At 43.3% G+C, this 26,347-nt stretch overlaps 1 protein-coding gene across 10 annotated transcripts in view; it reads left to right on the top strand.

Annotated features, from left to right (window-relative positions):
• PATJ (PATJ crumbs cell polarity complex component) overlaps window positions 1-26,347 on the top strand; it is a 141,039-nt gene that overhangs the window by 20,909 nt on the left and 93,783 nt on the right. For all 10 annotated transcript variants that reach the window (XM_059853657.1, XM_059853659.1, XM_059853656.1 and 7 more), the window contains 5 exons: window positions 3,941-4,017; window positions 6,387-6,443; window positions 7,852-7,986; window positions 11,482-11,646; window positions 12,435-12,563. In XM_059853657.1, coding sequence (XP_059709640.1) covers window positions 3,941-4,017; window positions 6,387-6,443; window positions 7,852-7,986; window positions 11,482-11,646; window positions 12,435-12,563 — 563 coding nt within the window. The remainder of the gene's footprint in view (window positions 1-3,940; window positions 4,018-6,386; window positions 6,444-7,851; window positions 7,987-11,481; window positions 11,647-12,434; window positions 12,564-26,347) is intronic.

Genomic DNA, 26,347 nt, shown 5'->3' with positions numbered 1-26,347 from the left:
TTTATTTATCATCCTCCTCTGCTGCCAGGGCCCTGCACCAGCCTTGGGTGAGCAGCACCAGGAGATGGACCTGCAGGGAATTCATATTTATTTCCTGATCAGTGTTACCTCAGTCACACCCATCTTCATGGCTGGACTCAATAATCTTAGAGATCTTTTCCTGCCTTAATCATTCTGTGATCTTCTTGCCCTAACACATCTTAAAGTTCCTGCAGAATATTTTCATAATATTCTCCTGGTTTCCATCATCTCTGAACATGCTGCAGTTTCCTCTCTTGGCACTGCAGTAGTTTGATCAGAACTCATGTTCTTGGGTGTAAAGACCAAATAGCAGGAGTTCAGAACAGGCATTTTTTGAACAAATGGCATTCAGGCACAGGGGCAGGTCACAAAGGCATGGGCTGCTCTGGGTTTAGCTGACTTTGGAACCAGGGCTGGAGGTCTTTCCAGAACCTTCAATTCCCCCACAGATTTCTGGGCTCCTCTACAGGAATTCTGGGTGAATTTATACAGCTTGTGTTAAAGTCAGCATAAATTATCCTTATGCCTTGTAGTTTCTGAGACATGTAGATGTAATAGAGGATTCTAAATTACGGCTGTCAATGAATAGCAATTTTGCTGTGATTGTTGAAGATCTGTCAGTATTAAAGACAACCTGGAAACGAGAGAAATGTAGCAGTTCCTATATTCCATTCTGTTTTACTTTTCTGTCCAAGCCTTGTAACCAGACATCCTTTGTTGTGACTTTTGCATGTTCCCAGAAATAGGAAGCCAGAACAGAGGTGGTTGAGTAGCTGAGAGTTGAGGTTCTCAAAGCATTGTTTTGCTATGACAGAGGCTGGAAAAGAGCAGCACTTTGTCTGTCCTGTGTCACTTACCCTTTTTTTTTTTTTACTCTGGGACTTCTATGCATATTTTACTCCTGCAGAAATACAATGTATGAGATTTCACCTTGGAACAGAATTTAATGGCCAAGTTAAAATTCCAAAGATATGTGCTTATTTTGGATGTGGTGATGGGCACTTCATTATAATGGTGCTAAAGTAAATACTGCTAATTTAAGGCTCTGACTAAACTCTGGAAATGCTTTTAGAAGTTTAATGTAAAAGGTATGTTTTATAAAGCACGTATTACTTCCCTTTAAGCCCAGTTGTGTGAAATTCTTATTAAATTGTGTTTCCTGGGGAGGTATTAAATGGTGATTCTGGCCAGGCAAAGCCATGCTTTAGCAGTTCTGGTACTTTGAAAGGCAACAGGGTTTGGGCAGTGCAACGTGCACAAGGCCTGAAACTCCGTGCTAGCAGAGTGCAGGCAATGAATTTAACAGCTGCAGCCTCTGCAAGCCTGCAGGCTGGGCAGAACTGCTCCATCCTGCCTTGTAGGAGTCCTCAGAACCCAGAGGGACAATGTTGGCAGTCAGGAGCTTAAGAGGTGCCTGGGGAAAAAGCCCCAGCAACAGGGCAGGTAAAGGTAGGACTTTAATGAAGAGCACCCTTGTGTAGTAACTTTGTGAGAACAGGAGGAAGCTGCGAGAAAAAAAGACCCCAGTTTTGATGAAGCTGACAATTTTGACCAGAAATGATGATTTTTACAATAGGTTAGTGGTTTCTGCTTTATGCTTGCTAATTAGAAATGAAAAACTGCCTGGAAGCGCAGGCAGAAGGACAGGCTAAATATGCTGAGAAGTTGTTGCTAATGAAAGCTGTCCCTGGAAGTGTTTTCATTTCTGAGGCCTTGCACATTATAGAAGACATGGTACATATGTTAGGTCATGAGGAATTCAGCTGGATGAGAGACTAGAAAGAAATTTCCTATTAGCTGCCATGTGGAAAAAGCTGTTGGGGGAAAAAGGAACATTGTAAGTGAATTGAGTGATGCCACTGGAATTGAATATATTCAATCCAAATCCCTTCAGCCCACATTTCCACAGTTCTGGGGAAGTCACAAGCAGAGACTTCAAAGTGTATTTGAAAGAAGGAAGGGGGAAAACTTCAAATGGAGACGTGCATCAACACCTGCTCTGAACAACTTGTAGATTTTGGTAATGTGTTTTGGAAGTGACAGAAAAATCTGTATTCAGCCAGCTGAACACAGCTTACATTTGCTGAACTGAACTTTGAGCTTGACCCTGAGATTCATTACTCCTGGTAAACCCTGGAATCTATATTTGGCTGCAGAGTGGGTTTCAGGTGCTTAGGTGCTGTGTGTTCACACTGTTGTAACTCTGCAAGAGCAGAAAAAGAGACTCAGGAATTTCTGTCCCTCTGTTTTTCTGCAGATGGAAGGAGCAGAAGAATGCACTGGTGTTCTGGTTTTGATACAGATCAGAAGTAAAGACAGTGATCAGCCTGTGCTTGATCATAAGTCACACATTAGAAACTGTAATTTCCAGTGAAGTTAAAAAACCTTAACTGGCAGTTGAGAATTTTAGGACAAATGGTCTTCCCATTATTTTTTAAGGAGATAATTTATTTCAGAGACAACTGTGGGCTGTGTAATAAACCCAAGTTTTTCATCTTGGTGGGGTGTCATTTTGATAGCAGAAAATAGCTATCAGGACTGCTGGAATTCTCAGTTATCTGTGTCTGCTTGAGCCTGTAGGTTGAAAATCCTCTGGATATTTCCAAGTGACACCTCAGTTGTTGGGCTCTGAGCAGTGTGGTTTCTCAGTGCAGATCAGACAGAATTTGCCTGTCTGGCATGGCTGAAAGTGAGCTGGAGAGAACAGGGGTGGGCTGTGCTGTTGTAGAAGTAAACTCCAATCTTTGTTTTTATTGAGTGGAAAACTTGAAAGTTACAGAAGTGTGTAATGAGGATTGTATTGCAGAGCTCCAGCTTTGCAGTCTGCGAAGGTGCTGAAAGCAGAGGCCGCCTGACAATGCCATTTGTGCAGGGCTTTGCTCTTGGTGGGCTCTGAGCTCCTGGTGGTGTCCTCACAATTCCCCCCCTCCAGGTATTTTACTCGCTGGTTGTGTGCAGAACCAGAGCTTGTGCTTTACATTCCGAATTTCAGGGCGACGCAGCAGCAGCACTGAGTGGTCTGTGCCTTGTCTAGACATCTGACAAACTACTGAAGTCATTCAGGGGGGAAAAAAAACCCCTCGTTTTTGGTAATTCAGCCCCCAGATGCTGCTGCTGTCGCTGCTGGATGGAATTTGCTGTAGAGCTTGATTCTTCCCAGTTACACATTGCTCCAGCTTGGAACTTTATATGTGAGCTGAGCTTCTGGCTGAGGTCAAACACAGGGCAGCCAGTCATTTTCTGCTGTCTAGCTCTGTCAAATTGTCTTACAGGACTGTAACCAACTGCCTTGGTTGCATAAGTAAGAAAGCTGAAAAGATATAAATGTCAAGATAGCCAAGTTCCCACGGAAGACTGGTTTAGAACTGGAGCTTATATTAAAGCTCATGTTACTTACTGGCCTAATTAAAGCAGACAAGGCTTTATACCTGCCAAATGTATAAATAAAGTCTGTGCCTGCATTGTGCTGACACAGCCCCTCGATAACAGCAGTATCTTGTCAGGTGTTTTCCTTCTTAAGGGGGCTCATTTGGGTGGGAGATGATGTTTCCCTGGAGTGGGAAGCGTTTTTACGGCAACAAACGATGAAGTTGTGTGAAATTTGTTTTGCAGCCTGAAAGAATGATTTATTTACAGTACTGCATGGTACAGAACTCACATCTCATCACCAAGCATCACCTCTTCTGCCTCTCAGCTGAATAAATCACACTTTTACAGGAGCTGACATTTTGCATTGTTTCCCTAAGAAAGACATTTTTGATTTGCGCTGTTTGATAGACTCAGCTTAATGCGCTTCCCTTTTGGGGATTATTCCCTCTAATCTTTTATTTACACTGAATTTTTATTGGAGTATTTAGAAGTAAATGTACTTCTGAATGTACAATATGCTTGTAAATTTAATATTCACTTTCATACTTAGGAAGAGTCCCACTCCCTCCAGCACATGAGCTGAAATCCAAATGGGAAAACCTGCTGGGACCAGAATACGAAGTTATGGTATGTTTTATTTCAATAAACTACATTCATGAATGTTATTTCTTTAAATTACAGATCTGTGAGCTTAGCATCACAGGCTGTTTATAGAACAGTTCAGGGTTTGGAACAGATCAGTAACATCAGATTTTCTTCCCTGTAACATCAGGGCTGAAATGTATGTTATAATGAGTTGGGGGATTTGTTGCCCTTTTATTTTATTCTGTTTATATGGATACTGTTGTTATACAAATACGAGACAGGAACAGTGATTTAAGGAAATCAGCTGTCCTGTTAAATCTGCATCACAGGAGCCACTTAAAATATGGCATTTTTATTATTTCATTCATGATCTATTTGTTTTACTGGGCACTGAATAATAAAAGGGCTCAGGAATAGAGCTTCCGTTTTCAGAAGAATCCTACCATTTTATCTGAAGAATGAAAGAATGATTTTCAAACATGCTGGGAAAATACAGAGTAATTCTCCATAGTGTAACTTTGTGGTGTCAGTGTCTAGTAGATATTTCTTCACTTCATATTAAATAATTGCCTAGCAAAAGATTGTTTTGATGAATTGTCACGAGGAGTTGATGGAAATTGTAATTCACTTGGGCTTTTCAGTGCTGGGCGAGCCAGCAAGTACAGATAAAAGACTCGGGACAGCGTTCTTCCCCAAGCCTTGAAAAATTCTCACCACCACCAAGAAAATGCCCTGTTTGTCTTTGCAATGCTTGTCCAGTTGATTTAGAGACACTTATTTTTTACTACTTGGAGTAGCCATCGTTGCAGTCACTCTCTGGGAGATTTAAAGTAGCTTTAAGAATTGCCTTGAGAAACTCGCTTCCCCTCCTTCCATTAGCGCTCCTTTAAGATCTGGAGCTCGTGTGAGATTATGCACATGATGCAATAAATCTGTTTGGCTGCCCACTTCAGTTGCTTGGTATTCCCACCCTTACATTTCCAGGGGCTGCTATTACCTCCCTGAGCTCTATCACACTTCCCACAGAGGATGAAATCCTGCTTAGCTGGTGAATCCAACCATTCCAAATCCTCCTCCAGCCGCCGGTGGTGAAATGTCAGCAGTGGAAATGTTAACCATGGGGCCTCTTGGATGATAGGAGGGAGCTCTCCTGCCATCCCATTCAGAAAGTCATTTTTTGGTTCTGGTTGCCTGTGCCTCCCTCCTGTGTTGAGCAGCAATGTCCAGTTTGAGTGACCCCCCGGTCCTTGTGTCACAGCATCCTCGCTCAGCCCCCTGAACTCACCCCAAAGGTGCCTACAGGGTTCTCTCAGGAGTATTTATCTTGAGAGGAAACAGCTGCTTGAAGAGAGGGGTTGGTGGCCCTGGTGGCTTCTATGATGCTGGTCCTTTTTGGTGCAATGGAAGGAGCTGAGATCCCAAGCAGGAACCGTGTGGTGTCAGTCAGGCTGGGGAGCTGCCAGTCATAAATCCATTTAGTTTCATGCATGGACATGAAATGGGTTCTGTCTGTCAGGAAAAATACCCTGAGTGCTGCAACACAACATGGGCTGGAAGCCCTGTTTTAAATTAATCCAAAAGAAAAGTCTAATCTTTATTAAACTAGAAGTTTTCAAAGAAAAGTTACCTGATTTTTTTGCAAAGTCCTGTTTTTTTCAGATCAACCAAGTGTAGCTTTCCTTTAAACATTCAACTTCAGTGTCCCAGATTCCAGCCCTGGGCCATAGATTGGAACTAAATGATCTGTAAGGTCTCTTCCAACCCAAACCATTGTATGATTTTGTCTTAATTACATTTAAAATTGAAGTAAATAACCTTCTAATATTACAAATAAATCTGTTATGTTAAGGAGGGACAATACAAGAAAACTGGTGGTGAGCATAGTCATTTTATTAATCTTTAAAAAAAGACACTGAAAGGATTTCCTGTCCCTGGTTTAAATAACCCACTTTCCATTCCCATTTGGTAATTAAAGTTATGTATTTCAAGCCAGAAGTTGGTGGGTTAGTCTGGATGGGAGATGGCTGCACTATAGCCTGAGGTAACAACTTAAGATGTCATACTTTCAAATTCTGACTGGCAAGGCCGTGTGGGTATTTGTGTCAAACATAATGGCATTTTGTGCTTACACAGGATTACTGAACTTGACTAAAATTGGCATTTGGGCTCCGGGAATAGGATAATATTGGAGTCTGCTAATAGTGCATAATCACCACATTCCTACTTGGAAATGTTCTGTGCCTGAAAGATTTTTCTAACATTTGTTTAAAATTATTTTGCATCAATGTGACATTGTTTAAGTACAGTTTATTTTACTCATGAGCTGGGGGGTTTTTTTCCCAGAATTTCATCCTTCTGGTAAAGTCTTTATTGTCCTGCTGTTGAAAAATGTTCTGATGTCCAATTTTTAGGTTGTGAATGTGGATATGCCCTTTAAAGACGATTCAGAGCTCCAGAAGTACTCAAAGGTAAGGCTCACATGGTGGTTTTTTCCTGGTGTATGTTGGCACAGTAATCCTGGGAGGGCAAGACACAATTCCAGATGTGGTTCAGGAATTCAGTGGTTTTGTGGCTCTGTATTTTCCAAAAAAAGGCTGCCAATATTCTGCTTATCTCCTGGACTGATCCAATACCTTTTCATAGCACAGGCAAATGAACCTTTTAACAGTTCATCACCAAACCCCCAAACCACAAAATACACCCTCAAACCCTAAATTTTGGGGTATTTAATTGCACAGAATGGAGCAGGGGTTGAAAGTCTGCTGAACAACTTTTTTGTCCCGCAGAGGATTTTGCTGTAGTGATCCTGGCTCAGGGAAAGGGATGTGTAATTCATTTAAATTGTCAGATCTTAAATTAATTTCACTTCCAAGAGATTTTCAAGATACCTGTGTTAATACTGTGGAAGAGAGGTTTTTAGAGGTGATGCATTTATGTATTTGTGGGGACACCTCAGCGGGGAAGGGCCATAAAGTCATGATCAGACATGGCTCTGAAGGAATGCTGTGGATCAGTGGATTGCTCCTTTTATTTGAATGTCCAGAATAATTTGGGAAACAGGACAGTCAGTGTTTGAACTCCAGTTGGAAAATGCCAGAAAATGTCCAAACTGAAGGAGCAGCTCCTGCTGATCTTCTCTTCTCCCCAGGTTTCCATGATTTCTTCTGCCTTTTCTGGATAGTGTATCACTTTTATTCTACTCTTCCTGATACTGGCAGACTTAAGGCACTGAGGGTTGGAGCTTCCCTAGGGAAAAATTCCAAATTAGGGAGTCCCAGTGGGAAAAGGCTGACAGAAAATCAGTGATTTCCCCTTGCAGAAAAAAGGATATCAGTTTTAGTAGCTACTTACAGAGGACACTTCAGAGATATTTTTTCTGCCTCAAAGTAGTGTAGCTCCCAGAGGAATAAGACAGCTGATATTGTGATGAGATTTTCCAATTATGGAATTTATTTTATTTCTTTATTTACTTCTAGTTATTTTATTTTTGTTTTTCTCCAACCCCATGGAAGAGGGCTTGGAACTGGATGATGTTTAAGGTCCCTCCCAACCCAAACCATTCTGTGATTTGTTGACAGCTCACCTTGTGGGTGGAACTTCTCTCTGTGTTTTTCCCATGAAGTTTAATTATTTGAGAATACAGTTCAAATTGCCTTTCCACCCAAGGAACAGACTGGTTGTTTTTATTTGTGCAAACAGTTTGTAAAGAGAAGTTATGGACAGTAGTGCTATAACACAGGAGAGGTCACTGTGAACATTTAATCATCTTACTGTGGGTTTGGTTCCATTGGGTGAGTTACTGAATCCTAAATCTGTTTTTATCCTGGTAGATAAAGATTTAGACTTAAATACATATTTATATTTATCTCCTGGCAGCTGTTACCCATCCACACTCTGAGATTAGGAGTTGAGCTGGACACTTTTGATGGACATCATTATATATCATCCATTGCTTCAGATGGCCCAGCTGCAGCACTTGGTCTTCTGCAGCTGGAGGATGAACTTCTGGAGGTAAAAAAATAAAACAGAAAATTAAAATTATGTATTTCCTGTTTGTTTGGCCTTCTTAAAATTCAGTTCTAGCTTGGCTGCTGTGTGTGCAATAGAATTATTCCAGATTAGTTGTGGAAGCAGAGTTGTGCTTTGGAATTCATTCATTTTCTTCACTGTTCCCTTCCACATTTATGGACAAAATGTCAAATTCTTGTGACCTCTCAGTGACTTCATGGGTATTTTTTTCTGAAATGTTGTAACCTCAGTATCAAGAGTTACAAGGGCAGAGATAATTCTTGTGTTGAATTATTTGTAGTGCTGTGGCTCAGTCTTTTGCACAGTTTGGCTTTAGCTTTTGTGGTGGATAATCTTTCTGAATATTTGTCACCCCTAAAACATTCACAGCAGTCTTAGGAACAGTGGTTTCAGTTACACAATAAAACTTTTTTGTGGAGTGTTGAAAGATATTTGTGTGTATAAGCAAATACATCAGTTTGTTTAAATGTGTGTAAGGAGGCATTGGGGCAGCTTTGGAGTTCTCAGTCACACCAGACCTATTTTCTCAGAAAAATAATTGTTTTATAAAATTAAAATAATTCCTATTTGTGTGTGTGTGTGTGTACATGTGTCCATTGGTATCTCAGCCTGCGAGTGAAAAGTCATTAATTTCTTACTGCATGCTTACTCCTTGTGGAATATTTTAATATTGGAGCCTTTTTTTAGTGGATGCAAAGAAGGTTTAATGGAAACAGAATTAGGCCTTCTGAAAGATTGATTGGTTAGGTGTACAGCTATTCTGCTTTTATTTCTTCACCCCCTAACATCAAAAATTCATACTGATATCACTGAGACCTAAAACATTTTCTTATTGCTTAATGGAGGAAACCTTGATTCCTGAAGGAAGGGATTAATGGAATGCTGGAAGTGTCATTTAAATTGCTTGGCCACTAAACAAAAAAAATTATAGAAAAAGCAATAATGCAGTGCTGTAGAGTAACTTAGGAAACTTTAATTGTGTATATTTAACAGTTTTATGTATTACTCTGTACTCAGGATTAAGTTCACAGGTATGCCCAGACCTAGTGAGTGTAAATTTTTTGCTGCTCTGTAGTTGGGGAAAAAAACCCCAACAAAATAAAAATGTGCTCTGGGGCTAAAGCTGTAAGTGCCAGGTTTAGCCCTGGCTGTGTTTTTGCAGCCAAGTTATAAATCCCCTTAAATAGGGGTTTGCAGTGGAAAAAGTGACAGCCCATTCCCCAAATAAGCAGCCTTACCTGGGCCTGATGCATTTGGGATTAAAATATGATCAGCAAGGATTTTCTTTCTTTTTTTTTTTTTTTTTCAATGTACAGTGAGGTTGAATGTTGATTATTTTTAATGATGTGTTTGAATTATGACAGACAGCACAATACCCCTCCCCTGCCCTTCATTTCAGCTAATTCCACTGTGTTCTTTTTCAGGAGTAAATTGCTTTTTGGTGCCCTTTTGTTGTAGCATTTCCCTGCTGTTTGAGGGCTGATGTGCTGAATGAGTGGGTGTAGGGCACCTTGCCTGCTCAGAGGCTGATTTCTGGCAGCTGCAGGAGGAGAAATGGGAGTCCCCAGGTCTGCTGGGGGGTGCACAGCAGCTCTTCCCCATCCATCACGGGATGCTGAGAAGTGCTGGGAGCTTTCCACCGTGCTGCCACTCTCCAAGCATTAAAAAATCCTTACGTGTGGATCCTTCTGCTTAAATAATCAACTAATGGACGAGGCTGATAGCTCAGCACTTGCTGTAATTCTTGCAGAAGAAGCCCAGAGCAGTTTGTCTTGCCCTGGTGGAGACCAGTTCCACCACTCTGAATTTTTCTGCTTGGCTGGGATGTGGAGTGTGAGAGGAGCTCTGTGTTTCCCAGCAGTCCAAGCTATATTTACACTGCAAAAAGCACAGAGTGGGGGGGAAAAATAGAAGTGATCAGGAAGCAGATGTTGGCTAAAGTGGGATTGCTGTGGAGCCTTGAATAAGACTGAAGAGAGATCTGGGAGGTTTAAGGAGAGGCTCTGCCTCAAGTGCACACATACAAAGGTGTGTCCATGTCTGGTGAACGTTCCCATGCTGTTTTCTTGGATCAGGTGTGGGTTCCTTTGCAGTGTGGGTGTGGAGGGAAGGGCTGAAGGCAATCCTCAGTGACCCCACCTGCTGTGCCTTGGCTCCTGCTGGGGAGTGCCTTGGATGAGGTGCTGGATTCCCAAACCAGTGGCTGCACTGTGGACATTTGATTGTGAAAGAGGCTTGAGGCAGCCTGAAAAAATCCCTGGAGGACACAAGGTCTTGGGACTGAGTCCAGAGCAGTGATTGGGTTAAAGCCCTGCTCTTTTGGGGCTGCAGTGCTGGCTAACCCAGGTGATTTATGACGCCTGCTGGCATCCTGTTGTCCTCACATTTGGGGACAGCTCTGTGGAGCAGAGAGGAACCCTCGGGATATAAAAGGTTATAAAATAGGTAAAAGAGGATGAATCCCTCATGTTTTCCTGCAGAAGTAGAGTCACAGAGTGACAGAATGGTTTGGGCTGGAAGGGACATTGAACCCATGCAGTCCCACCCTGGGACACCTTCCACTATCCCAGGTTGCTCCAAGCCCTGTCCGGCCTGGCCTTGGACATTTCCAGAGATGAGACAGCTGCAAAAAAAGTTCCCATTTTTAAAGCACCATTATCTAGCTAGCTAGCTAGCTAGCTTATCTAGCTAGCTTATCTCTCTATCTCTCTTATTTTTATTTTCTTTTTCCAAGTCTGTGGATTAGAACATCCATTAACAGTGATCTGTTAATCACTCACAATCTTGAGTTTATGGTATAGTAAGCTTGACCCTTGTCAGGCCTTTCTGGTTAATTGCTTGCTGTAATTGGTTTCTTTCTTACTGTACAAACATTCTCACCTGTTTTCTATAGGATCTGTTTTAGTTTCAGTCACTTTGTTACGTTTTAAATTGGCAAAGTTAGAATCAGAGAATCATTAAGGTTGGAAAACACCTCTAAGGTTATTGAGCCAAACTTTTAAACTAGTTGTGGTAGTTCTGACTTCAAGTTTTTTGATCAGAGCTCAGAACCTGTGTTTGCTTAAAATATTGTGGGACAATTAATTCTTTTATCTTTTTAAATTCAAATACATAAGCCTAGCACTGAAAAAATATCCCCAACAAAGAAGCAGGTGAGAAAGAAATAGGAATTCTAGGAAAGGTTTAGGCTTGGAAAGGGAATGAGCAGAAAAGAAGTTAGAGGAAGCTAAAGAGACCTGATGCAGCAGTCAGTAGTCACAAGATCTTGGAGATGAAGTTTTACAATAATGTACATATTGTTCAGAAGCATATGTTAATAAAACCATGCAAGCTGTGCCAGAACCTCCAGGTAAAATCAGACTTTCAGGCTCGGGTGGGGGAAAAATCTACGCCAAAAAAAAAAAAAAAAAAAAATTAAAATAACGTGGTGGATACCCTTTAATTCTGTCTGTGTGGCTGTGTGGTCCCATGCTGCAGGTGAACGGGGTGCAGCTGTGTGGCAGGTCCCGGCGTGAGGCTGTCACCTTCCTCAAGGAGGTGCCACCCCCCTTCACCCTGGTGTGCTGCCGGCGGCTCTTCAGCGACGGCACCGAGTCCTGGGTGGACGAGCCCCCCGTGGCAGTGTCCCCTCCAGAGCAGCAGGTAATGCTTCTCCTGCCCCCCACTTGTGCAAAAGGACAGTAGATTTCGGGGGAAAATCCCCGTGTTTCTGGGTTTTCACGGGTTGGTGTTGAGGAAGTTCATTGTCCTGGGAAGACAAGGTGGGTAAATCACCGCGCTGCTTTGCTGACTGCACATCCCATTCATCATCCCCACACTTAATAGGTGAGTGAGAGCTCTGAGTTACACTAAATCACATCCTTGCCACCATTAGCTGATTGCTTCCGTGTTCTGAGTAGGTTTTTATAGAACTGGGGTGGGGGGGAAAAAAAAATTAAAAGTTAGAAGTTTCTTTCTGTCGCAGGAGCTTTGAAGTCTCAAAGTAAAGCTTGACACTTGTGGTTGCTCCTGTTTGCAAAAGTATTTACAGCTTGGCTTCTCATCTTTTCTGATTGCCTGGCCTTTCTATTAGCTGTCTGTGGTTAAATCTTTTATGCTATTTATTTTTTCCTTTATGCATCTAATGGGACAGCTGAAGTTCATCAACGTGTAACAGGTTAGTAATATTCTACCAATTAATTAGACTAATAACACACGGGTATTTGTGTGCCAGGTTGGGCTCTGATGCTCAAAACATGTAGGCCTGTGCCCAGGGGAGTACTCAAGGCAGCAAGCTGGAGAAAACTATTCATAATGCTCAGTGAAGTTTTAATTCCATAAAAGGTCATATTTTAGGGCATGTATGCATCATTAATAATCAAAATATTGAAGGAATAGTGTTCGTAAAGAACTGAGAAAGTGGTATTTGAACCAGAGCTTTTCTTTTCCAGGTGAAACCCGAGGAAGGCTTTAATCCTGAGGAGGAAGAAGGGGAATTGGCATTATGGTCTCCTGATGTGAAGGTTATTGAGCTGGAGAAAGACAAAAATGGTTTAGGATTCAGCATTTTGGACTATCAGGTATACTTTTCTGTATAACTGAATGCTAAAACTCCCTTTGATCCCTTGTCTTGCACAGTGCCTTAAAATGGTTTGTGATGTTGATTACTGAGTAATGGACTTGACACTTGGGCCTAGGAACTGTAGGGAAAAGTAATGTATTTTGGAGCCAACTCTATCAAGTATGGAGTGTTCTAAACCTCTGATTATTGGACATGATAAAGTGCAAAATCTTTTAACAAGCTGCTCCCCATAACTCTGAGTTTAATGACTAAATGTTGGGCAAGGTGGTTTTTTTGTTGTTGTTTGTTCTAACTTAGGACGGCTTTTCAGCTGTCAGAGTGGCAAGTGAAGGTTCTTGGGTATTAGTTGGAGATGATTATATTCTTAATTGTTAAACTCCTTAGAAACTGACAGGTCTTTAGTTGGCGGGAAATGCTACCAAAATTAATGAATCCTTCTTTCAAAAACCCTGTCCTCAATTAAATATGTAGAAACTCTCAAAATCTGTAGTCAGAATGAAACATTCTTCATGTTTCCAGTCAAGATGATAGATTTTTTTAAACCTCCACTCATCATATTTATAAGGAAATAAAATAGCTGGATCACTCTTTATAATAATATACACATCACATCTGAGTGCTGCCTAAACATTGTAGTTTAATGAAATGTGTTCAACTGTTGTACATAAATGTCAAGTGATATAAAATTCACTTTTTGATACAATAAGGCAGGAATTGGGAATGAATTAGAAGGAAAAAAAAAATATTTGAAGTATTATGCAAACCCATTAATTCTATATTTTAGCAGTGCGATTTAAGATTACTGAAAATAGATCCTGTTAGTCATTTTAGCTGACACATGTTGTGTTGCAGTGCCAGCTCTACTCTAGAGTTGCTGGGAGTCTTTACAGAGCAGTAATACACAGATTTGCTTTTAAGTTCTCATATAATCAGAATTAATGAAGGCTTTAATAGCAGGCTTTTTATTTACTTATTCGCAGATGCAAATACACGAGCAATGTTGTGGTACTTTCAGCTAAATTTAAATACATTCTAATCAATTCTAAATGAGTGGTAAACCACTTAATCTCAGATCTTTATAATTTCAAGATATTTATGTATAAAGTGTATAAAGTGTGTTCTTTTGTTTGGGAGTTGCCTCTTAGATCTTTTACACTTTTCATCATCTGCAGATTAATTTTTATAGAGAGATATCTGTGGCTTTGTGTGTGTTTATGTAAATACATCCATCACATCCTTGAGTGCAAGGCAAAGAAAATAAATAATTGTCCATGCTACAGTGGAGGCAAGGGGAAAAAAAACAAAACCAAAACAAAACAAAACAAAAAAAAAATCGTGTGTGGTTCCTGGGAGAGTGTTTGGAATTCTTAACTCAGATTTGCTGGGAAGCACAGAATTACAGCAGTATTTAATTGTGCCTTAAAGGACCTGGAGACCCTTCTTTAAAACATGAAAGGTTTTTCTTTAGGCACATGTTCTTTGTTTTACAGGAGAATATTCAAGCTTTATAATGGCAAATGATACTACTTGTGCTGTGTAGCCACTGCTGATTTTGCTCCATTTGAAGAATACGAATTTGATTTTTTTTTAGGTACTTTTCAATGAAGATGGGTCTTGCCATGGCCCATCTTCATCCTCAGTGAGTGACCAGCCTTTCTAAGCTGCCACAGTGCTGGTGGAGGTCGGGTGGGGAGGAAAATGCTTTTGAAGGGGAGATTTTGTTGGAAATTAACGCACAAGGAGTGGCTCTGTCCATTACAGAAATTCAAGGAAAGTTTGGTGTTTCATACCCAGCTTGGTGGAGGTGATGTGGCTATCCTGGGTTTTTCAGACCCAATAATTTCTGTAGCTGTTGGCTGAAATGACACTTCAGAAACACTGGAGGGACTTCAGGAAGCTCAGTGGGAACAGGGAAGTGGTGTCAGGGTTAAAAAGTGGTGGTGCTCTACTGCCCCACCTGACTCTGCCCCACACAAAAGTGGAGGAGCACCTTTGAAATGGTGGATCCCAGTGGATCCCAGCCCCAGGGTGGGACTGGGGCTGTTCCCTGCAGTGTTCAGGGAGCTCTGGAGTCCTGCTGATCCCTTTCTGACAGTGAGAGATGCCAGACATGCTGCAGAAGCACAAGAATGCTCAGCAGTTACAGACCAGGCTGCTCCCTTGCTCTGCAAGTTTCTTCCTGCTTGCTTTCAAGCACAAAGCTTTTTCATCTTAAATCTGGTTGTAGAATTAGATCATGTGCTGAACACTCCTGTGGTATATCATTTATAATATTTTGTTCCTCAAAACTGGCTGCATGCTCAGCATAAAGGCTGCTGTGCCTCAGTTGTCCTAAATGCTGTGCTTCCCAAGTCATGCTCTGCAAAACAGAATTAATAAAAATTCTTTGTGAGGCAGAATAGGAGTCTGAGTACAGGGAAAACTGAATGCTGAGATCGAGAAAATTATTACTCTGGCATATTAATTTTTAATGGGCTGTCTTTCTAATAACGTTTCATCTATCAAATAAATGATAAGCACATCCCAAGTGACTTGCAGGATATTCCCAGAAATGTACAAGCATAATTCCAATGCCTATATATTTTAATGAACTAATTACAAATTAATTATACCAATTATGCATAATCAATAGTATTTCTACTTTGTCCTGTGTTTTCTTTTGATTGTCTTTAGGGATTTAAGGGCTTAAAACAGAGCTTAAAACTTCCTTTTTTTAATAAGGTTCATAAAACTTTGGGGTGGAGTTACCCCTTTTGCTATGACAGGGTAGTTTTTATATAGGATATTCTTCATTTTCCTGTGGTCTCTGTGTATTAAAAAAACCCCTTTTTCCCCCTTTGAATATTGTAATTTGTAATAATGTTGTAGGAAATGTAAAATTTTTGAGACTGCTGCTCTGCTGGCAGCAAGGTCAGTACTTGGCGAGAGGGGAGGTGGATGGGAAGCTGATCCTGTGAACTCCTGAAATGATGGATTTCACTGGATTTTTTCCATTTATTTAAATAAGAAACACTGAAGAAGTCTTAAAATGAAATCTCTTGTGTTTTTTTCTCTTGTCATCACTGTGTTGGGAGCTGGTGAAAGCTCCTGGCCAGGCACTGCTTTTTCTTGATGGTGCTGAGGTGGGAAGGCTGCAGAGGTCTCCTGGCCATTAGAAAGCTGTGCTGCTCAGCCCCTCCATGGAGCAGCACACTCTGCTCCCTTCATTTCCTTCTCCTCTCACTTGGAGAGGCTGCTCTGCCTTTCACCTCCTCACTGACCTTTATGTGGTGCTGCTGGCACAGGTAGTGCCAAGTGAGCTCTGCTGGGGAGGGAGGGACCCAGGACCTGCTGGTGGAGTGGTTTGGGATCACCTGGGGTGGAAAGGGGCTGCAGTCAGACCTGAAAGTATCCAGCTTATAACAGTAAATCTGCCTAGCCTGGAACTGATCACAGAATCCCAGAATGGTTTGGGTTGGAAGGGATCCTAACTCTCATCCACTTCCAAACCCTGCACCTTCCACCACAGCCTTGGTTGCTCCAAGCCCCATCCAGCCTCCTGGCAGAGCTGAGCCATTGTTTTTGAGAGCAATCCCTCTTCCTTAGAAAGAAATTGAAAGACACATTATCAGGGTAAAACAGAGAAGAAATGCTGTGTAAAAACAACTGCGACCCCAGGGCATTAGAGCAAGAGGAAAGAAAAATCCCAAAAGACTTATAGAGAAAATGAAGAGATCCCAGCAGGATAGAAGGTTCTTTAGCAAAGACCTGATGCATTGCAGGCCAACAGATTCTGTCAGTAATGTTTTACAGAAATATTGGAAAAACCACAGGTAGCTGAATTGCAGATTTCTTGAGGCAGTATTGACCAGAAGGTAACTTGAATGGTCTGATGAGCTTTTATCAAATTAAACAAAAAGCTGAATGGACTTTATGTGGAGCTTAATTTACTGTGCTTTTGAAGTCAGAGTCTTTTCAAAGCAGCTGTTTCAGAGTGCATGAAACTGGAGAGGGTGAGGGGTGGTTTGACATTTTACACAACTCCTGGGAAGGACTGTGAGATGCTGTTTCTCCCTGTCTGTGCTGAGAGATAAGTCCCCAGTGCCTGCTTGCTTTGGCACACTCCAGCTGCCCTGGAGAGCTGGCTGGCTGGAGGAACTCATGGACTCACCTGCTCCAAGTGATCCATGGGAGCAGGAAGAGGCATTTCAGCACTCAGGAGCTCCAGGTTGCCCTGAGCTGGAGGAGCAGGGTGAATTGTGCCTGCCTGGGTCAGTGCTCCAGGGATTTTCCTGTGCTCTAGCAATAGGGACCCCACAGCTGCCTTATTCCTGCCTTCCCTTTGTTATTAGTAGCAGTTTTTCGTGCTGTAGAGCTGAAGTCTCTTTTGCTGCACATTCAGCAGGTTATGTTTTGTCCTTCTCCCAGGGAGCATGGGAAACAATTGTTTTCTCTTTTCTAACAAAATCACTGCATAGTCATTCACGGCAGGAAGTGAAGCAATTTAAGTGTCTCCAAATATCTTTCCTCTTTTCTTTATGCCCCAAACAGGCTCCAGATGTAGAGTTACAAAAAAAAAAAAAAAGCAAACTGACTTCTTATTTGTAGAAGGTGGTATTCATGTAGATTATATATATTTTTTTTTTTTACTTTCTTGGTCTGTTCAGCAGTGAGCTGCAGGCTGGAATGCTTTGACAAGTTGCTGGCTAAACGTTTGCCCTCTTGTGATAATTTGAGCTTTGTCTATTCTTGTGATAAGTTTGTTATGAACAAAGAAGCATATTCATGTCTTTGTTAAACACATTTTCACCTGATCATGTGATGGAAACCTGTGGCTTACTGGCAAAAGCTGCACAGCTGTATTAAAAAGCAGTTTTACAATGGCTATCAGCTTGGTACTGGGAAAACTGATAAAGGCAGCTTTTCTCCCATCTCTACAACCCATCCACATTCATTAACATCAAAGTTCTGTAAGCCTCAGTACCAGCTGTGTTGGTACTCATCTCACGGAGGATTTGCTTCTCTCCCCCTATGGGAAAGTTCTACATCCTTTAAATCATATTAAGCTGCTTCATGTGTAAAATAATTCTTAATAGTGTGTCATGAATTGAATTCAGTGTAGCTTTTTGAAAATTTCTCTTGGAGTTCAGCTTAAAAACTACTTTCCAGGACCTCAGAGCCGGTGAATGCAGTTCAGCACATTCCTGGAGAAGTTTCTGAGGTGTTCGCGATTAGTGGATTCCAAAACCTGCAGTACTACTAACGCCTTGAGAGAGCAGAGACCACTTCAATAAGAAATCAAAGAGATTTCTGTGTGTCTCACACCAAGACACAGACAGACCCACAGGAAGAGATCTGGAGAACCTGGAGCAGGAGGTCACCTTGGGGACTGGGTGTTCCCTGACACTGGGCTGGAGGGGGCCATCAGCAGGACTCTAAATGACAAGTTAGGGAGGAATGTCATAGAATTATTCAGGTTGGGAAAGTCCCCTGAGACCTTTCAGTCCCCATCAGCACTGCCAAGGCCAGCACTGCCCCGTGTCCCCAAGTGCCACATCCACAGAGCTTTTCAATCCCTCCAGGGATGGGGACTGCCCTGGGCAGCTGTGCCAGGCCTGGACAGCTTTTTTGGGGAAGGAATTTTTCTTTGTATCCAACCTGAACCTCCCCTGATGCAATTTGGCCGTTCCCTCTCCTCCTATCCCTGTTCCCTGGAGCACACCCGAGATCCCCCTGGCTGTCCCCTCCTGGCAGGAGCTGTGCAGAGCCACAAGGGCCCCCTGAACCTCCTTTGCTCCAGGCTGAGCCCCTTCCCAGCTCCCCCAGCCTCTCCTGGGCTCCAGCCCCTTCCCCAGCTCTATTCCCTTCCCTGGACACACTCCAGCCCTTCCATGTCCTTCTTTTTGTGACCTCAGGATTCCAGGCACCTCAGCAGTGCCCAGCACGGGAGACAAGCACTGCCCTGGTCCTGCTGCCACAGCAGTGCTGACAAAAGCCAGGTTCCGTTGGCCTTCTTGGCCATCCTTGCCATGCACAGCCAGCTTTGCCAGGAGAATCCTGTGGGAAACAGCGTCAAAGGCTTCACAGGATTCCAGGTAGACACTTCCACAGCCTTTCCCCCATCCACGCTAAGCAGGTGCTGTGGGTTTGGCTGGGATAGAGTTAATTTCCCTCCTGAGTAGCTGGTGCAGCGCTGTGTTTTGGATTTAGCATGAGAACAATGTTGATAACAGGGTAATGTTTTAGTTGTTGCTAAGTAGCGATTACTCTGAGTCAAGGACTTCTCAGTTTCCCATGCTCTGCCAGTGAGGAGCAGCACCAGAAGCCAGGAGAGGTGATCTGAACTAGCCAGAGGGATATTCCATAGGATGATACATGATTTATGTGATCTGTACATGGGGAGAGTTGGCCAGGAGGGGTTCATCACTGCTCAGGAGCAGGCTGGGCACCAGGATTGTGCACCGCTTGTTTGTATCAGGTTTTACTCCTCTCTCTCTCTCTTTTTGTTATGTCCATTTTCACTATATTTATTAGAATTAGCACTGCTGTTATCTTTGCCTTTATGCAGTTATTGAAGTGCTCTTCTCTCAGCCCTGCATTACCCCAGGCAGACCCAGGGCAGCAGATTTTGGCCAAGCAGGACCTGCCTTTCACAGAGCTGTGCTGATCCCCAAATTGCCCTGCATTCAGTAAAGGACTGAGATTTTCCTGATCCCTCCTTTTGCTGTCTTGTGGAGCAAATTGTAGGAGCATCCCTCCTGTCCCTGTGAGCTGCAGCAGCTCTGGACAATACCTGAGTTTGCAGAGAAGCTGGAGCATTACTGGAAACATCTGTTTTTCTTTGCTTTGTCGCATATCCATGAAAGAAATGCTGAGCAGTATTATTACTATTAACCTTTAGAAATGTTTTCCCTTCTTCCCCCAAATTCTCCAATCTGGTTGTTCTTTTTCATTTCCTGCTAGAAAGAATAGCTTTTAATAAAAACACAAAAAACCCCAAACCAAAGAAATTCATTATTATTCCACAGATGTCTTCTGCCTGCGAGAGAAGGCGAGAATTTAAAGGGACAAAACTGTAGCTGGATTTTCTGTTAACCACTTGGTAAATCTCAGCCAGGCTGGGATAAGGTGGATGAGGCTGGAGGAAGCTGTGCAGGCCTGGCAGTGGGCATGTGGAGATGATGGAGCAGTGGGTGTGGAAGAGCTCAGCCCAGACAGCTCAGAATTTGTTCTGAAATGATGAGATTTGAGGTAGATGTTGGTGCTGATGGATAAGTGTGAAGCATCCTGAAAACTCATGGAAGTTATGAGGTGTTCTGTTTTCTTAGTACCTCACCCTGCTGGAAGATGCTGCTCCCCAAATCCAAGGAATCCTGTTGCACTTGAAATTTTCTCTCTGTTCTCAGTGTGATTCACTGCAGCCTTAAAATTCTCTGCAACCTTTCTGCCAAGCCTTCTGTCTGCTCCCTTGTCCACCCTGTTCCTCATCCCTGGAGGTGTTCAGGGCCAGGGTGGATGGCATTCTGAGCCCCTGGGATAGAGGTAGGTGTGGAATGAGATGAGCTTTTAAGTTCCCTTTCAACCCAACCCAGTCTGGGATTCTGTGATTCTTTGGGCCAAATCACTGTTTGCAGATCTCTGTTGGATAAATCCCAGCCTGTCCTCTGTCCCCACTTCTATTTTGCAGCTTTTTCTGCAGCAAGTCTTCCATAATTCATGTGTTTGCTGTTTGTGAGGCAAGGTTTTCATGCAGAGGAGAGCTCTGGTTTGTGTAAAAACACATCCTGCACTTCCACAGACTTTTCCCAGTGCTGAGGCTGGCTCACCTCGCTGGTGCAAGGCTGCTGGGCTCTCTGCTTGGATTTTGAGCTCAGGAATTCTTTGAATCTGAAAGCAGATCAAACCCACAACCTGTGTTAAGGCCTGCTGAGCACAGGCTGTGTAGGTGATACCATTTGTACTTTTTTCCTTTGGCTTGTTGGTATTTTTTTCTTCTTTCCCACACATCTCTATCCCTTCTTTATCTCATCACACAGTGGCTTTCCTCCACTTCCTTATGAGTTCAGGGATTTTTTTTTTTCCTTATCTCTGTGGCTTTTCCCTGTAGTCAGCACTCAGTGTGTTTTTTCTGGAGCTGGAAAGTCTGAAAGTCTAAGATATTAAGAGAGCCTAATGAATGTAATCCCTGAGACTTTAGCTCAGTCGAGAGCAAATATGAAAGGCAGATAAAACCTTGGATGGATTGAGAAGTTTGATAAATTAAAAGATAGCAACAGGCACCTGAGTCCACTGCACGGTGACACTGAGAGCGCCCAGAGCCACTGCCTATCTTTGATCTTTTTGTTTGGGAAGAGCAGTAGTGTGTGAGGGCTTTTCCCTGGGGTCCCTGCTGCACAGCAGAGGGGTGGGAGCTGTGCTGAGCTCTCCAGCCCTGCCAGACCCGGCTGAGTCACCCACGGCCACCGTGTTGGTTCTTGCTGGGGAAGGCTGATAGGATTTCAGATCCCACATGATGAAAGCCTGCTGTGGGAAACCCATTGTGCCACCTCCTCCTCCTCCTCTTTAGTTTGCTGTTCCCTCTCCTCCTTTGGGTGGGGCTCTGCGTGGTTTGTTGCTGGTTTTTTCCCCCCTTCCCTGCGAATTCCTGTTTCTTTGCTGACATTTCCCACAACAGAAGTTTTGATTAATGCCGGCTGCACACCAGAGCTTCTGAAATTCATTGCTTTATTCCCTCACTGCAGATCAATAAATAGTAATGTTTTATTTCCAGGGCTTTGCCTTACATCACAGCAAAGTTCAGCGTTCCTCCTCGAGTACTGCTCTGTATTTAAGTTTGTGTTGCTTCAGCACATCAGCCTGCAGTTTATTTCTCTGGTACAGCCAGAGGCTGTGCATTGTGTAATCTCCTTCCTGAGCAGCCCTGCTGACTGCAACAGGTCTGAAATGCTTCGAATTTCACTCAGATGCAGTGGATCTAACGAAAACCAGTGGAGCACTTCCTCAGGGATGTTTTTCCAGGCCTTAGAGTGCCTTTGGCAGTTCCTACTGCTGTAAACGTGTTGGAGTGAGTGAACAGAAAGTTTGGACCTTGAGTCTCACTCCTAAAGTGAGGCCACCTTGAGGAGGGAATCAGACCTCACTCACAGCTGGCTGTCCCTCTCTTCCCTGTCTGTTGGAGGCACTTTGTGCTTTGAAAAGGCACAAAAAAAGGTTCTTGTCAGTCTTGGCTCTTGCATCCCATTGGCATTGTTGGGGTCACTGTGAAGGGTGGCTCTGCAAAGGGAGCCACAGGCACTTCACAAAATGAGAGCATGGATGAGTATTTTGAGCCATTTCACAACCCTGAGCAGGCAGGTACATTACTCATGTGCACTTCTACCTTTGTTCTACATAATAATGAGACAAACATAAAATGCCTCTGCTTCTTTTCGCTGTTGATGGGTGTCTTTTCCTTGTTCAGCATCAAAAAGTGTTGTGTCTAAGAGTCTTCCAGCCTGGTATCTTATTCACTGAAGAGTTTTAAATATGGATATATGTGTGTTAGACCTGGAAGTGGTCCCATGCAAAATGTAATGAAGCTGAGCTGCTCTGACCTCTGAGCTCCAAGGCGTTTGTTTTGGCTCCCTCACAGAAACCTGCAGTATACAAATTGGCACTTGTAAAAATGTTCAGATAAATCAAAAAATGGCACAGGGGGGGAAAAAAGTTTCAAACTGTTTCTTTTGGGATCCTTGGCCATTCTATTTTGGATGTGTGTTTTTGTGGCAGCAGGCAGTTTGTTGCTTGAAGAAAGCTGAAATATTCTAGGAAGTCAGGCTAGCTGGATTTAGATCTCAAGCAATGCCAAAACTAATATAGCCTGTAACTAAGTGAGAGTGACTTTGCACAGGGAATGTCAGTCACCCGCAGCTTTGTCTTACATTTTCATAGGAGCCTTTAAAAAAAGCAAAACACAAACAGAACTCCGGCGAACGTGGGAGCTGCTCCCATCCAGTGGAGCTGGAGTTTCAGTGCTCCTCATCCTCAGCCCAGGGAGGGGCTGGATGGGTGAATGGGGATGGGTTGTCAGAGCAGGGAATGCCTGCGGTGCTGGGAGCTGGGCTGGCCTGGAGTGCCCTCTCTTGGCTGCTGCACACCTCACCTTTTGGGAGGGACAAGGGAACAGCCAGCCTGGTTTATCACTTTTCTGTCCCAGCAGGATGGGCAGAGGTCAGCAGCACTGGTTCTGTCTCAGGTTTGCTTCCCAGGGCATTCTGAGTGTGGGTGTTTGGTGCCCATTTGGTAATCAAAGCCACGATAAAGCTGCAGCTCCAGCCTTGCAGCAGGACTCTCTTCACTCCTGGGACTTAACATTTTAGCAGAGCTCAAGTTTTTAAGAGATTTCATACTGCCCCAAACCCAGGCACCCCAGAGGCAGCAACTGCAGTGGCCCCTGCCTGACTCTCCACTGCTAAATGAATCCAGAACAAATGGGGCTCTGAAAATAAGGAGAAAAATTTGACACCTGGACTCTGGGAAACATTTGTGGGTTTTGATGAGGAGTGGGGTGGGGGAGAGAAGGGAAAACCTATGGTTCAGCATAGTTAAATATATGGTGTGCTAAGTATGAATAAATTGTGGCTATTTTAAACAAGTTCCTAGAATCCATGGCTGGCTGTGGCACAGAGGGGAGGACAGCAGCCACAGCTCAGGTGTTCCTCCAAGGGTTACCTGGGGGCCACTGTCCTGGGCTGCTGCTGCTGCATGGCAGGGGGCAGCTGTCAGCGTTTACACAAGTGGCAAACGTTTCAGCATGTGATTCTTCTCTTAAAAATGAGCTGTTGGCCTCAGGGGCTTTGTCTCCTCACTGCTTTGCAGTCCGTGTCTTCTCCTCGTTGCTCAAATGAATCATTATTCATTGGTGTACTGGAATCCTACAGGAAAGGTAAAAGTTCCTCTTTAAATGTGCCAAGGCCTGTTTGTGACGATCTTGGAGGTCTTTTCCAGGCTTTATGTTTGTGTGGTTTGTGTTCATTTTAACATGACCAGTTCACAGGGGGTTGTCCATGGCACTCCCCTTGTGCTCTGACACAAAGCCATGTGATAATTTCTTGAAATGCTGAAATTGTGTCACTTCTGGGTTTGGGGGGAGAGTTGCAAACTCCATCCCAGTGAACAAGCCTTCACTTTAAAGTGGAGGCTGAAATCTGCTCCTGCCTGCTGGTGACTAAAAATCACTTTGAGCCAAGTTAAGTGAGTGTAGAGCCTCGGGGTAGGTGTGCAGTCACTCTGGTGCTCTTTGGTAACTTGGAATGGTTCTAGCTTCTCAGTTAATGTGAAGTTAGCCCTGAAATCCCACTGTGGGGGTGAACTTGCCTCTTAACTATACTAACTGTACACAAACTGTACCTTTTGCACTCAGTATAGGAGGAAAGGATCTGTTTTTCATCCTGCTGCAAGCACTGCTTTCTTTCAAAAACAAGACAACAGCCCTCCCGGCCCAGTTGCACTCACCATTTAGAAAATGTGAATTTGGTGTTTGCTGTCTTGTTTTAGCAGGTTATTCTTTAGGGTGTGTTTGGGGTTGAGGGTAAATCATCAGGCAAGGTTTCAAAAAAATTCCCAGTGTTCCTTTGGTTTAGATAAGGAAAGCACAGTGCAATTCACCACTGTGCTAGAATATTAATTACAGAGAGAGTATGGGTATACATGATTACACCTTGCAGTTCAGTGGGTCTGTGCCTCTTGTGCAGCTTTTGTTGCATTCCTTGTGGCAATCACATCGTGGTCCAGGCACTGGTGAGCCACGAGGTTCTGAGCACTGCTGGTGCTGCTGCTGAGCTCTCCCTGTGCAGCTCATCCCGCTCTTCTCTCCCTGTGCAACAGCTCCCTCTGCTTGAAATCAGCAGTGGAATTGTTTCCTGCTTGCCTGCACAACAGTTTTTAACGTGGGCCCCCTTTTTTTGAGATTTCTGCTGCTCTTCATGGAGCAATTCCAGTGTATGGCTTGTGCTGGTGTGTGTAGTGAAGCAGGGAAATAACCACATTGTCCTCAAAACTTCTCTGCCTCTAGCTACTGCTTTGCAGGATCTCTCTTCCTTTTAGAACACTTCTTTCAGCTCAATTATCTCTTACCAAAACATGATGATTTATTGAGCAAAACTGGTTTTCTTTCAGTGGTGAGTTGAAACAGGACTGCTTCTCATCAGAGATGTGGTGGTCAGGCCACTGACCCTGCATAGAAGCAGCTGATGGTGAGAGTCCCATATTCTGCTTAAGTGGTTCTGATCCAGAACCCAAAAAAGAACTGATTTAGATCAGACAGAGCAGGGTTTTGAACCTGGTCCTGCCCCATCCTTAGCCAGCACTGACATTACTGGGCCAGTCCTTCACTCACAGAATTTTGTCAGCTTATCTGCATGGGTGGGGGCGAGTGCTGGGTTTGTTTCGTTCATTTTTTATCAATATAGCTAAGCCAGCAAAAGTCATATTATAAAAGCTGTTGTGTCAGCAGAGGTGTTGTATTGCTGAGAGAGCATTCACCCATTCAGGGAACCAGCAACAACCTCCCTGGCCACGGCAAGAGGAGCCCATGATAGGAAAACTTGCTGGTTTGGTTCTCCTGCAAAGCCTCCCTCGTGTGAACAGTGCCTTGCTTGCTGGGAAGGGGCTCTCTGGATCCTGGCTCTGCAGAGAAGTCCAGAAGGTTATTTCTGATTTCCAGTGGAGCAACCCCCCAGATTAAAACCAGTTTACAAGTCTGTGCTGGTTCCAGGGTGGTTGGGGTTTGCTGGCAAGAACAAAGGGCAGCAGTGACTTCAGTTTTCCAACATCCAACACTTAAAGCTCTTTTTTCCCTTCACATTTTGGAATCCCTTTGGATTGCTCTTCTGAACTTGCTGGGCTTTAGTTTGTTCCTGGAAATCTCCTGAGGGGATGCTGTTGGAAGCCCAGGGAATCCTCCCTGAGCACCAGGTGCAGCAGGTTTGGGCACAGGCAGCACGAGCACCTTGGCACAGGAGGTGAGCACAGGGAGCCTGCTGGGCTTGGCTGCCAGGACGTGACACTCAGGAGGAAACATCTTGTGTGCACTGCGGATAAATGGTAAAATTATAAAATTGTAAAAGGGCAGGATCGAGCAGCAGAACAGGAGAGAATTGTTGCTGATCTTTATTTACTTGAATCCAGCTCCTGCGTGGCTCTTGCTGCTGAACTCTAATTTCACTTCTCTAATTCCAGCCTTTTACAGATATTACAGGCATTGCCTCATATGTTTGCACATACCTTAAAAAACATGTGCCCTTGGAAAGCAGTGTATAGTCATATAAAAATAAAGGGCTTAAAAAGCGTTCCTGTTTTCAAATTAACACTGAGGTGCTGAATTCATGGTGGTCTTTGTGATTTGAATTTTGCCCTTTTTTTATCCCTCCCATGCCCTGAATAAGATGCAAGTCCTAAGGGAAAAATAGTCCATGACTGTGTATTTGGAGACCCAGTGCATGCAAGGAGCATTTCTGAACTTTATGAGCCCTTAGCAAGGGGGAGAAAGGCTGTAATTGCAATCTTAAAAAAACAAATGAGGAAACAAAAAAAATATAAAAAAAATTAAAACCCCATATTTGTTTTATATCTTTCTGCCAGTATATAATAATTTATAATTTTATTGGACTGAGAATAATTTTTTTAATGAGTGAAGGCATGATAGAAATGGTACAGGAGACAAAGCAAAGGCTAATACAGGATAAAATATTAAGTGAAGTGGATATCTTTGCATCAGTTTACAGTGTGTGTAATATTTTGTGCTTGACAGTCTCTGCATCCACC

This window comes from Haemorhous mexicanus, chromosome 9 (assembly GCF_027477595.1).
Source record: "Haemorhous mexicanus isolate bHaeMex1 chromosome 9, bHaeMex1.pri, whole genome shotgun sequence".
Lineage (NCBI taxonomy): Eukaryota > Metazoa > Chordata > Aves > Passeriformes > Fringillidae > Haemorhous > Haemorhous mexicanus.
This window is presented reverse-complemented; position numbering and strand designations above follow the sequence as displayed.